The sequence below is a fragment of the Phaseolus vulgaris genome, chromosome 9, assembly GCF_051622355.1.
Source record: "Phaseolus vulgaris cultivar YP4 chromosome 9, ASM5162235v1, whole genome shotgun sequence".
In the NCBI taxonomy this organism is placed as follows: domain Eukaryota; kingdom Viridiplantae; phylum Streptophyta; class Magnoliopsida; order Fabales; family Fabaceae; genus Phaseolus; species Phaseolus vulgaris.
Window position 1 is genome coordinate 8,321,749 of NC_143506.1, and position 14,582 is coordinate 8,336,330.

Consider the following 14,582-nt stretch of genomic DNA (forward strand, 5'->3'; position numbering starts at 1 on the left):
TGTTTCTTCTTAATTTTTTATTATATTATGCTGAGTAGTTTCTAAATTTAGAAATGGGACATGCCTATCATATCAAAGGACAAACTTTTGAAATTTAAAAAATGAGAGGTAGAGACTAAAATAAAGATTGAATCTCGTAAATTTAGCTATGTCTATGGTAAAGTATGTGTATTTTCTTGAAGCATATGTATTGGAGATAATGAAAGTAAAAAGCATAGTATATTTCATAGATAATAAGGTAATGCAAGTTAAGTATGGAATGGTTGTATATTTCAACCCACAAGTCTACACACATTTCTTGCACATAATATGGAGTATGTAATACTTTATTAATGCATACAAATAGTTGTATGATAAATATATTATTTTATTTTAATGTTATATATTTCCTTTTAGATTTATTTTGTATTTTCTTTAATATATTTTATTTATTAAATAAATAATAAAATATTATTTTTTAAGTTTTTTCCACTACACTTTAAAAGCAATCCTTATTTTGTATAAAATATTCAATTTTTAATGGAATTTTTTTCTTTATTTTCAATTTTTTAAATTTGTGATGAGTTATAGACATAAGTCTTTTGTGAACTACTTCACCTCAATTAAGGGTTTCTTCAAACAATAAGGAACTGGGTCAATTATTCAATCAATTTATATTGAGCATGTTTCACATCTCTTCTTGTGAAACAAACAGTTTATTTTTATTTTTTTGTGTTTGTTAGGGAAAGATTCCACACGAACTAGATTTTTTTAGGAACATGTCACAAGAGAATTGAACTTTTACAATCTACATATGAGTTTGGTCCAAAAAAGGATGGTCAATCTAGAGTGTGACTTGTAATATATTTACTTATGTTTCTTCATAAACATTTTTGTATCCTCTAAACTCGAGGCCAACTCATGTTTGACCAAGTACGTGGAGAAGAGAATACCTCATGATAGTGTCAAAGAAATATAAAGTGTAAGTACTAAGTAATATTAAGTTGTTTTTTGGTGATAAGTTTGTTAGTTATGAGTCACCCTTTTGACGATGATTGTATCGATGATGAGACATCATCTTTGGAAGGTCTAGCGAGATTGGTGAGAATGACGATTTTGTTACTAAAGTCCATGGATTAAGAATTCGCTTTTTTGGTATCTTATGTCTCTTATTTCTTGAATTAGTTTTTCAGTATTTAAACTTATCTAACGAATACTAAAAAGAAAAAGCCTTAAAAATGTGATATGTATCCCGTTGAATGAAACACATGAATTCACTAGTTTAAAGTCACTACATTGAATCACAACAATTTTAGTTAAAAAAATATCTTTTAAAAATTAAAATTAATTTATATTTAAAATAAAAATTTAAATAAGTTATAAATGATTAAACTCATATATATATATATATAATTTAATAGAAAAAGTTAATTATTTTTTTCAATGTGATCATTTTCATTATATATATAATAGTTACAGAAAACATTTGTGCACGTTTTCATAATTTACAGAACATCTGAAGTGTGATTAGTGAAAAACATATTTTTAATTTTTATTTTTAAAACTCAAATAAATAAAAAAATTATATAAGGGAAATCAAGTCAACCGATGACAACTATATTTTGATATTATTCACTTGTATTATTTCTCATGCAACCCTTAAACATTCTCAATATTAAGTCAAACGGTCAATTGTTTACATTACTTTGAGATTGGCTCAGCATGTTCTTTTTATAGTTTAAGTTCATTATTTAGATTATGATCGCAGTCCATAACATATAATATGTTTCTAAAAACCAACAATAATTAATTATTTAGAATACAGAACAACATTTACTTTAAACCAGATGAATTGATAAAAAGTAACATATTGATGTTGCGAAAATTAATATTTAGTGACTATTAATTAACATTGATAATCTTTTTGTAATTTCTTCCTATAGTTGGTGTTGAAAAAAGTGCCAACAAAAGGAATTGATGTTATATAAAAAAAGGGTATAAATTAAGTGTACTAAAATATTGATTCTTTCTAAAATGAGCGCAATACTTATAAAATACGATTACAATAGAAGTTTTTAAAATCAATACTAATTAATTAAATTATATTCAAAACAAAATTTTACAAGACAATGATTGAATCGAAATTACCATATAGTTTAACATTACATAATTATAAATTCTCACTCAATATTTTGCAATTAAAAAAAGTTAAAAAAGAAAAGTAATATTAAAAAGTAAACTGTAATTAAGTATAACTCAACCTTATACATTATGAAATGTTTTTATCTTTAATCATCGATCTTTGATCTCAAATACACATTTTCATATCAAAACTAACAACTTAATTTTATAAAATTGACTATAATATCATACTAATAGATAAACTTTAAGTTCAACTTAACTTTATAAAATCAACTTTAAATTTATACTAATTTATATATTATAAAGTATAGTCGATGTGAGATTTGTAATAAATAGGTGAATTATATAATAAAAAAATAAAGCTTAAGCTTGACCATGATATAATGTATTAATAATACTATAAGGTTTGAAAATGAAATTCAATCGGAGAGCTTCTTTTTGCACTCTTGCTAGAAGTTGTTTTCATGATTGTTAATGATTTGTGCTTCTCTTTTCACTTATTTTTGTTTAGTTCTGTCGAAAGAGAAAAGAAAAGCCAAAATTATTACTTGAGGGGGAAATAGATTCAGTAGGCAACTGATAACAGGAGCTTTGCAGCACCATGAAATCATCATCGTCATTGTGATTACTCTTCATCAAGTATTACTACGTTCCTTCAAGTATATCTACAACATAATGTATTATAAACAATCATCTGTTTATAACACAGTCCTTCTTTACACCATTGTTAACTTTGAAGTAAAGTAACATTACAAAACTTCAAAATGTTGCTTTTAGAAAGGAAAACAAATACTTAGTATATTTCTTTTAACCTGGTATCTCCAACTTGGGATTTCACCACATGTTCTATAATATAGAATTGAGATTAAAGTTTTGATAGAGTAAGTAATACATATGTTAAGAAGTGAGCTTTAAACCTAACTCAACCTCATAAAACCAGCTCAATGAGGTGAGGTTTACACTCACTTATATACTATGAAAGACTCTAATCTCTAGTCAATGTGGGATTTCCAACAACATAAGTTAACAGTTAAAAATCTCATTCACTAGATTAAATTATACTGAATAAATAAATGTATATCTTATCTTACAAGTTTATGTTATCAGATTATATTTTTAAAAAAATAATTATATTTAAAAATTTACTTTTATGATATGAGAATTTATTGTAATGATAATTGATATTATAATTATTCCATGTATAATAAAGTCAATTTTATTTATTTCTTATAAGTCCTTATTTTCAAACATATTGTAAATATTTTCATCTATCAAGTTTTTCACTTTCCACAGTACCTTACTTAATAATCTATTTAATGTTAAATCTTTTATATAGATTTAGCCAATTTGCTAACAGGCCAACAATAAAAGAAAAACAATATGAACCAAAATATAAACAATAGAAAAAGATTATAATTAGATAAAGTGGAAACAAGTGGGATAGATTTTATAAAAAAATAAGTTTAATTTGCTTATAGGATATTTTTGTTAAAAGTAAGAGAAAATTAGTTTATCATTCCGAAATCATTTACAGAATTCAACATAATTTAATCAAAATACAAATAGAAATCAAAATATTGAAGTTCTCGTCTAATAAACAAAAATTGTTAATATAACAGCATGAAGACCCTTGATGCATTACAAATCAAATTCCCTCTCTGGCACAATTAGTATCAAATAATTTTTAAGTTAAACCTGTTATACAAATTCCCTCTAATGTTTTTTAAAGAAGTTATCTTAGTTAAAATAATCTCATATCACAATATAAATTGTTTATCGTAATTATAAAATATAATTTATATGTTAAAATTTAATAAATATAAATTTTAATGAATAACTTAATTTATATATTCAAAAGGTTTTTTTTTTATAAATTTTGATTTTATAAAAATACTTATATTTTGCATTACACATGCTAAAATGGTAATTTAACAAGTTTCTTTAGAAAAAAAATCAAATATAAGCTTTTTCACAAAATTGTATTACCCTCTTATCTCTGATTTATTTCTCCACCTTAATATCTAATTTTTCTTTAGAATTTACAAAAAATTATTATTATCTAAATATAATATTTGAAATATTTATTTATTATCTATTTTAATCATAGTATGATTATATGTTTGAAAATATTTGTTTGTTACAAATGTGACCTACATAAAACATGTTTTTTTTACATTCTACATGTTAAATATTAGTTTTACTTTAGCTGGAAGAGGGATTTGGATTCCTTGCATTAGGACTTTCAATTGCACAAAATGTAGTCCTTTAATCTTAGTTTACTAATACTTTGTGCAAATCTTCAATTTGGTCTTTCCAAATCATGAAGATAAATAATGAAATATATTTTAAGAAATTAAAATAAAACGATGTAAAATAATAAAGGTAAAATCTTAAATTATAATAAAATTATCACATATATATACTACAAGAAAATCATGAAATAAAAACCCAATTTTTAGAAACCAAAATAATTAGTTGCAATAGTAACTAAATTAGAAACCCTTTTAGAAATTAAAAACAAATTTGGTTTCTAAATTAGTTTTTATTATTATTAAATAGTTTCTAAATTGGTATGTAATTAGCCACCAATGTTTTAATTACCAATTATTTAGTTTCTAAATTTGGTAGCAAACACATTGGTTGCTAATTAAATACCAATTTAAAAACTATTTAACAATAATAGAAACTAATTTAGAAATCAAATTTTGTTTTAGTTTCTAAAATGGTTTCTAATTTAGTTACTATTGCAACTAATTATTTTGGTTTCTAAAAATTTATTTCTATTTCATAATTTCCTTGTAGTGATATATATGTACTTATAAAATAAATAAATAAAACTCTTTAAACGTCTTCTTCCTATAAACTTTATATTGATTTTGGATTAGTTGATTTAAAAAAAATTAATTTGACCTAATACTTAAGTAGTTTACCAAATTTTCAGTTTAATTGATGAGTGTGGGTTTTTTTTAATATGTTATGGGGGCATTAGGTAGCATGATTAAATTTTGACACAAGTACTTGGAATAAGATTCCAATTTTGAAACTTGGAGCCATAAGTGCCACCAAATGTACTTTGAACATTTATTCATTGCATGAGTGATTTTAATATAGCATTAAATCGCGAAATTAAATGAAATTATTTAAAGTTTGAATTTTTGTGAATGAAATAATGATAATTGATAAAGGGCAATTTTGTATTTGTAGGAGGAAGAGGTTCTCCCAGACTCCCCCACTACCAACTTATCACAAACATCAGAAACTTATTCCTTTGAGAAAAGGAAAAAAAAGAATTGTAAAGGTAAGGTAAAGGAGTAACATGTAGCTAACATTATGGGCAGCTGGGACCCACAAACTAAACAACTGGATCATAATTATATTCCCAACCTTCTAAAGTAAATAATATTTCTTTTAGTCTGGGCCACCTAATCACTCTATTATATATATAAAAACTTCTCTTCATATTTTCATTTAGAAAACAGTTTAAATTAATGAAAACAAAATAAATATTGGGCAGCCAATCATGTGGTGCAATTATTTGAGTGATGTTTAAATTGTTGAGCCTCCTGTAATAAAAATGGCATGTAATTAAAGAAATTGAAAAGAAAAAATGATGAATTTGTAAAACTGTGGGAGAGAATGAAAAGAGATATAGCGTGAGAGAAGCATGATATGTAATGAAAGTTAAAGAGGAAGGATGATGAAATGAGAGTAATTTGGTTGGTGCAATAACTTTGTGTGTTGATTAGTTGAATAGTTATGAAAGAGAGAGTGGGAGGCATAGAGATTAGAGAAGATTAAAGAGAGGGATAACTGTGCGGAAACACGTCCACTATGATCTACCTCTCATGGCTTCCCCATCCATCATTTCCACACCTTTGAAGTAGCATCACTTTGTGTGTGTGGGACAAGTTTTGCCTCTGTGCTTGAGAACGCGTGTGAGACACAAGAGAAGCAAAAGGGAATGGACTCGTTAAGGGTCAACCAATTAGTAAAAGGCTTTCAAATTATTATATCAGAAGAAAGGAGCCAATGATACAATATTTTAGTGTATGTTATGTGTTACCGTAGGATAGGGTCTGATCATATAACCTATTGCCATGTTTGACTAACACATTGCGAAAGTAGGGTTTCTCTTTTTCTTTTCTTTTTTTTTTCTTTTTGGTTCAACAGGGTCAAGGGTAGTAGACGCTCACTCACCCACTGTTATCTTTTCCATCCCCTAAAAAAGGGAAGGGTTGGGTTCTATAAATTATAATAATTTGGGTTTTGGGGAAAAGCTTTAAAACCATGAAGAAGACATTAATTTATGGTAGTGGTGATAGGCTCTGTAAATGCGGCAAGATAGGGAGGCTTTTCATGTGGAACTGCCCTTTTTCATGATTGTGATTCTGATAGCAATGCGATTAGATTTTACTACCTTCACCTCGTAATATATGTGTGGCACTGTCATGAGAAGATGCCACATGTCACAAAAACTGATGCTTGTCACCGAATGCTGCTTCTGACTTGTGGAGGTGCATGCTTCAGTTATCACTTAGCAGGAGGAGGGTCAACTTGGATATTCACAAGGAGGGACCCACCAATTCTTGGACAATCAAACTTCAAATATTGCCTTTTTACGTCCCTAAAATATTCACCTTTCTTACAGGTGTGACTTTGGGACAAGTTAGTTTAGTTTAGAGCTTAGACCTGTCAAACAAACTTGTTTGGATTTTCCACTCAAAATTTAACGGATCAATTCAAAAGGAGGACCAACCAGACCGACCAGCTGGTTCAGTGCATAAGATAAAAGGTGGGTATTGAGTGGGCTAGGAAGGACTGCTACAACCATATAATGCACAATTTTTGTATCGACCACACATATAAATGCACAGTCCAAGCATTTGCGGGGATATTAATGGATTGGAAAACTATACTTTTACTTTCTTCAAAGGAAATTTCACTCACTTAACAACTATCTTAACAGTATAATAATATACACTGCAATTTTAAGTTAAAAAATTAATTAAAATATTAATACTATAAGTTGTATAATGTATGTTTTATTTTATAGGTGTCAAACTATCCCTCTAATAAATTTTGCTTGAGGTAAACTACTCTAGTGTGTATATTTTGTTAGCCGACAGTACCCGGGACCAATGAAAAGGACTTGAATTTCTCAGCAGAATTTCCAATTTTAATTTTTAAAGTGGAGCCCTGCAACCGTTTTATTTTATATTCCAAAATTCAGAACTACACACAAAAAAAGTGGCAGCTTGTTATCTTTCCCATATTTTCTGCCACGTCTCTATTAAGTTGATTCATCTGCTGGCGATGAGCACGATGTACAAGAGTTATCCGATGGATCTAGAGTTTGCTCAGAAGGCTTTGGCATTTGAATCCAATGCAATTGGGTAGGGTTAGGCCCACACTGTGGATTGTTAAGTCTCGGTGCACTCATTTTATAGACCGCGGCTTGATGGCCTTTGTGAATGCGGGTGGCGGCGGCGGGAGCATACTCAATAACAGGTCACAGGTCACCGATGCACCCCTATGTAATTATGCTATTGCGGCGGAAGTTAGATACTAAAGAGCTATATATAACAGATCAAGCCGAAATTCAGGGACTGCAAAAGTGGATCCAAATGTCACAGCTGGCACTCAGATGTAAAACATATAGTAGGATGAAAATGACTATATGCCAATGACAGCAAAAGGAGAAAAACCAGCTTTTGTGAAACACTTGTTTATCTAATTATTAAAAGCAGCGATCAAGAAATGACATCATTTATTTATTTTTTCCACAACTTCAATTTTCTACCAGCATGGATTCATCTTGCCAAGGACTAGAAAGTTTACACCCAGGTGGTATTTTGGTATTTACAACCAAAGCCATGCTCCACAATCTGTTGCATCAATTTGTCAAATCAAACACCTCGAGCTTCTAATTATACTCCTATTTCTTTACATTCAGAAAAAAGGATATGACAACTTGGTAAGATATAAGCTATCCAAAATTTCCTGGTAATTTGGGGTTAAGAGAACCATTGAAACAACTTGTCCCGTCAGCATATCAGATTGCACAAATCATTCATCCTTGCCCGAGAAATGTTGGTAAAAGGAAAGACCCTGAAGTTGCCATTCCCGATACAGGTCATTGTCAGCTGAGCATCGCTCACCATTGTCTGCAGTTACATTACACATAGCCAGCATTAGCATGAAGCCTTACTTTTCAGGAAATAACAGCTTCCTCTAAATTTTATATTTAATAAATATAGGGGGCACTGGTTAATAATAAATAGCTAGTTCATTGCAAAAAGTTCGATTCAGCGCGTCTATGTTAGTGAGTTGGCAATGCCTTTTGGTTTAATTCCATTTAACCTTTTTGCGGTACGTGATCACCTAGCAATAATGTTAACAAAACAACGATTGACTTCTATTCATAAGGATTTCGTAAATAATGGAAAAATTATATTGGACTTCTGTTTATAAGAATTCCTACTGGTTTTGCTATACTGTTGATACGAAGTTGAAACAATTCAACTTGGTGAAAAATATTTTGATCGAAATTTTTAATTCGGGAAATGCCAGAAGTAAGTTGTATACAATACCTCACAAGAGGGTTCTGTGTCTTTGCAGTGCCAGCTTGGAAAAGGGATACAGTCTACATATGGACACCATGTGCAATAACTGTTGATGTTGATTCCATGAAGAACTCCCACAAGACAACCGGCCAATCTACGAATAGAAGAAGCTTCTCATCAAAGATTTGACGCATGCCATAAAGCAGAAGTTATAGACGACAGCTAACCATGAAAATTAAAAAAATAGCGATAAATAATAAAAAACAAGAGCAAAAAACAACATACAATAGGCCGAAGAGGATAAGAGAAACAATCCTGAGAACTGGTCTGTCCAGCTTTTTCTTCAACTTTAACTTGATGTAACTTTTGACACCATACTCAAGAAGACCTCCTTTATTTGGAGCTACTGGTTGGAGCTGAGGGCTGAGTAGAAAAACAGATCCAAGAAGGAATCCTGATATAAAACCTCCTATGCTGGCAAAATTGTCTACATAAGGCAGAAAACCATAGACGAAGTTGCTTACAAAGACACAGACTAATGTTGTTATTGCTGAAATCTGCATCCAACCAATAAAATTGATTAGTAGCAGAACACTGAGAAAAAACAACGAAAGGGAAGAAGACAGGCCTTATTGGTATGAAATTTCCAGTTCCAAACAAGTTCGGAAAGCAATGTTCCCAGTAATCCATATAAAGCACCGGAAGCACCAACAGTGGGGGTGTTTTGGAGAAAAAGAGAAGCCACCAAGGCTCCCACAAAAGATGACAATGCATAGATTATACCAATCCTTACTGCAAAACAAAAGGAAACGTTCATAAATTAGTAAGTCATGAAAATCTCAAAATCGTTATTTTTAAAACATTTTAATTTCTATAATTGTTCTTAATTTGGGTTTTACTCAGCACATTTTAAACCTTTGGCTTTTAGTCTCTCTAGTTTAAAAACTATGAATTAAGAATTGATTCATAGGGACTAAATTCCAAACGTGACCATGATGATCAGGATTAATTTTACACAATTTTAAAAGTAAAGGCACTTAAAACTACACTTTTCAAACATAAGAATTACAACTGAACTTTTAAAATTAAAACCAAAAACTGAGAAAATGATAAGAATCAGGAACTATAATGGAGTTCATTTTTTAACACGGCGAGTGTTAACATTTCACAGAACTAATAAAAAAATAGTTTACAAGAATTTTAAAATAATTATTAAAAAATAATTCATATAGCGTACATACTAATTTATGATTAGTTGAAAGTGTATGTTTGATCAAACTTAAAGTCACAGTTTCATTACGTCCTTTGTTATTTCAGGAAATTACAGACAAATAGAAATATAGCATTGTAGTCGTGTTGTGATCCCAGACACTATGCAAATCTTGACACCGAATAAAATTGTGGCGGGGAACCAAATATTTGAAACATTCACTAAAATAGATATGTGCAATAGAGATGAGACGAGAGAGAAGAAAATAAAAACAGAATTACTGGGTCCAAATTCGCGCTCCAGGTGAACTCCCACGTAGACGATATTGGAGAGATTTGGAAACAGGTGGAAGAGTCCAGCGTGCAAAAATGGAAATGTGAAAAGACGCCAAGTTTGGTGCTGCTCTGTCAAAAGGCTCCATCGAAGAGCTCCCATTTCATCTAATCTGCACTCACAACACCACATTACTCATCCTTCAAACTACACACTATCTTAATAAGACTATATTTCAACTCCTATAGATCTACAATTATTTCTCAAACCAGATCCTCCAAATTGAATCAATCAAGCTTCGAAGCTAAATGTACATTAATAATTAATAGATTTGGTGACAATGAAACCTAAACCGAAGAACTAATTAAATTAGCAATAAGACAGCATATGAGTAAGTTTATTTGATTAAGGCAAGGAATACTAGAGACTGACTTGGACTGAGAAGGACCTAGGTGTGGATTCTCGGTGAGAGGCTGGAAGGAGAACCTTCCAAGACCTTTCAGGACGCAATCTCCGTGAGAATTGGTCCAGCAATCGTTAACGAGCATGGTTGCTATGAAAACTCCGATTTGGATTATGACGAACACTGAAATTACCCACGTGTCGCCACGGCGCCGTCCACCTCTTGATTTCATCAACGGAATCCTTTTGTCCGGCGCAGGAGAGAGCTTCACGTCGATGCGTTCCAAACTTTCCGCCATCGCTAAAAATCTTCAAGATTCTATCTCCAGACAGAGTGAGAGGAGAAAACAGTTTATTAGTTCGTTGATTTTGGCGGGATATAAAACCACTTTTCCGCTGCTTTGATATTTATTTATATTATTAATTTATTGGGCGATAGGTTTAGCATCCGGATCCGTGGCGCAATGGTAGCGCGTCTGACTCCAGATCAGAAGGTTGCGTGTTCGATTCACGTCGGGTTCAAAATCCCGATCCGAAGCTACTATCGATATTTTTTTCTCAAAATAATTCTTACATTTTGGGCCTTTATATAGTATCCATTTCTTATTGGGCTGCATTCCAATCCTTGATTTTCAATTATGGCAATTACTTCCTGCACCCAATGAAAATTTTAAAATCCCATTCTACCCTTTTTCACACATTTGCTTATGGATTTCAATATCCGGAAGTCATTTTTATACATTCCGGATTTCGAAATCCGGAAGGTTATTTTCATATTTCATTTAAGCTTCCGGATGGTCATATCCAGAAGTGAGTTATGAGTTCTGGATTTTTGTATCCGAAATGGTGTACTGTAAATAGTGTTGAGGATTGAGATCCAGAACTCATTTATGTTTGCTTACGGATCTTGATATCCAGAAGGTCATTTATGCTGTCCAAATAAACTTCCGGATGGTGAAATTCGGAAGTGACATATTAGTTATGGATTTGTATATCCGGAACTTTGTAATTTGACTTACGGATATGAATATCCAGAAGACAAGTTTAAAATTATTAAGGGCAAAATGGACATCCGGTAGTGTGTTGGGTGGGTTTAAATTGATATGGAGAATTGATATGGAGAATCAGTTGTGCAAAAAATTAAAACAAAATAAGATACCATGGGCTCTAAAGAGTGATTTACTATCAGATAAATTTTGAATTTATATTTATATTTTAATAGAGATAGTTTAATTTTTACTCTTTCCGTGTAAAAAAAATTAGATCTTTAATAAGTTCAAAAACATTATTGATATAACTTTTAAAATAATTATTAAAAACTTACCACGAATTATAATTAGATGACAGATGTAAAAGTGCATATATTATTTTCTCTTTTAGATTGTTTTTGGTAAAAAAATTTAAATTAATCATTTGTTTATACATTATTTATTTATTTTCTTGTTTTTTTTAACATCCTTAATTTTACCCATATATAATGAAATAAAATAAAACAAGCAATATCTAATTACAAATAATATTACGAAATGGACTTTAAGCCTAACTCAACTCCATAAAACCGGTTCATAGGGTTGAGGTCTGCACCCACTTGGGACTATATATTATGGATGGTCCGATAGCAGCCCGATAGCGGGTGGCCTGATAAGCCCAACAAATACTCGCTAGGATAGGCTCGAAATGGCTCTGATACCATATTACGAAAGTGGACTTTAAGCCTAACTCAACCCCATAAAACCGGCTCGATAAGGTGAGGTTTGCACCCACTTATATACAATGAAAGGCTCTAATCTCTAGTCGATGTGGGATCTCCAACAAATAAACATATACTACTTTCTCATATGTGTATCTCAAAAGAAATATCCCTCTGCATAGGGATTTAATATATACATCAAAAGTTTTAACAACAAAACAAAGCATTCAAATAAAACTATCATCACGATCATCACAGATAAAGAAACAACACAAACAAATAAAATTTAAATTTCAAATTTATAAGCATAATTCATCAATTCTCATATGATTTCTCAAACCATATTACATTCATAAAATTCATCTTTCATACGTCAGACTTCTACTGACCCCCACAACACATATGACATTTGACTCACAACACATAGACTCGTGCGTTGACTTAGACTCAGAGATCTGCACCTGTCATACTATCTCACTGTGAAATCCACACAAGAATCTCAATATCATATCTCTCCTAGTATGACAAGGTTAACTCATATAACAGGTCAAGTTAGTTATCTTTCAAACAACCTACCCATTCATATGAACCTCATTCGACTCTCACCACCTGAATAACTTCATCTATATGATTCCATTATCTCAAAAGAGATAGGATATCTCCTTCTAGACGAATCCCTAGTCAATGCACATCCTAAACAATCTTAAGACGATATTTTCTTTCTTGAAAATACTATGTTTTGATTAAAATTCATATTCTAAACATCACAATCTCCAACATCAAACAATCAAATCATTCCCAATTTTAGAATTTCCAAAATACACAACAATTCATTTACTAATCATATAAATGTCTTAAATCAAAAGGGCTCCAAAGTGTATCTAAATAACATCAAGTTTTACTACCCAAAAATAGAGACAATAAAAGGAGAATGAAAGAAAATTATCTCTCAACTACAACTATATCCAACAGTTCTCAACTTCTTCAAATTTGCAGAAGCAAGAAATAATTTCAACATGTATTGTAATACTTTAATATTTAGAATTATTGCAAGATTGTTACACCAATTACAAAAGGAGAAAAGAAAAGTATTATCCAACATTGTATAGCATTTATAGAATGAAAGAAAATAGCATGAACAATAAATGTTCTTCTTTTTACTTTACATATACCTAGCACCATGTATCCAACATTATTTAATAAAAAGAATGGGAAAGCCACAACATGAAAATTAAATCACCAATTGTTAAACCCAACAACTAATTTATCTCAAAAACACCAGAATTCATATTACAATCAACATAGCAATTATCTAAATAATCAACTCATAATTTACTTTAAAAATTGTCACAAACAATTTTTAGTTCATAAACTGAATCATCACGAAATAATCAAAATATATGCTCTGAAATTGTCAAGAAAATCATCACAAACCTTTTTCAAATACAGTATATACATTCTACACTTATATACATTCTACACCATCTACTATATCTAAATGTTTCATTTCAATCTCAAACAATTTCCAATCTACACAAAAACAAGAGATCCTGCAAGAAAATTTGAAACTGGTGACCACGTCACCCCCACGTCCGCATCCAGATCTTCTAGCTTAGGGTTCTATTTGACAATTTAAAACTAGCTTCCCTTACCTGAACTTTAGCTGATGTTCACTAGGAGCTCCAAATCTATCAAAAGCCTAAAGGTAATTTAACCTGCACCACAGAATCCTGATAAAAATCTAACTATATAACTAGCATCTTTTGTTAACAAAATTAAAGCTAAAAGAATCATATGCAAAGCATAAATCTAATAAGATCAAAATTAACTCAAAATAAAAAGGGTCAAGAATGAACTTACTCTATCTGAGATTTTGATCGGACAATCTTATAGGTTCACTACTAGGAGTCCAATGGCAGACTCCGATCAGACAAGCGAGGAGGTTAGAATCTTAGAGAGAAGGAAAAGAAAAAAAAAAGAGGAACAAAACTGAACTTAGAGATTCTGATCGGACAGTCTTATACTCTTTGCTGGCAGGAGTCCAATGACAGACTCCGATTGCCAAAGTGATAAGTGAGGAAATTAGAATCTTAGAGAGAAGGGAGAGAAAGGAAAATGGAAACTTGTAGAGAGATGATGGTTATTTTAAAATGAAACTGAATAACTGAATTTTCTATTTATATGTCATTTTCATTTTAATAATAAAATATTCCGATATTATTTAAAATATACCACTTCTATTATACTCTAAGGTTAATTTCTATATCCTTACATTTTCAATTACAGAACTAATGTTAAATGTTGTGAATTGTTTTTTCTAAAT

At 30.6% G+C, this 14,582-nt stretch overlaps 1 protein-coding gene and 1 non-coding gene across 2 annotated transcripts; one reads left to right on the forward strand and one right to left on the reverse strand.

The window, feature by feature from the left end:
* Positions 1 to 7,891: 7,891 nt before the first annotated feature.
* Positions 7,892 to 10,920, reverse strand: KOM (Rhomboid-related intramembrane serine protease family protein). Its single transcript, XM_068625461.2, has 6 exons — positions 10,600 to 10,920; positions 10,176 to 10,339; positions 9,313 to 9,476; positions 8,970 to 9,241; positions 8,712 to 8,838; positions 7,892 to 8,285 (listed from the first exon to the last, which is right to left on the reverse strand). Exons 1-6 carry the CDS (start codon positions 10,866 to 10,868, stop codon positions 8,166 to 8,168), a joined length of 1,116 nt encoding a protein of 371 aa, XP_068481562.1. The 5' UTR covers positions 10,869 to 10,920; the 3' UTR covers positions 7,892 to 8,165.
* A 99-nt stretch (positions 10,921 to 11,019) lies between these two features.
* Positions 11,020 to 11,091, forward strand: TRNAW-CCA (transfer RNA tryptophan (anticodon CCA)). The gene has a single exon. It is a non-coding gene; the product is annotated as a tRNA-Trp (tRNA).
* Positions 11,092 to 14,582: the final 3,491 nt, after the last annotated feature.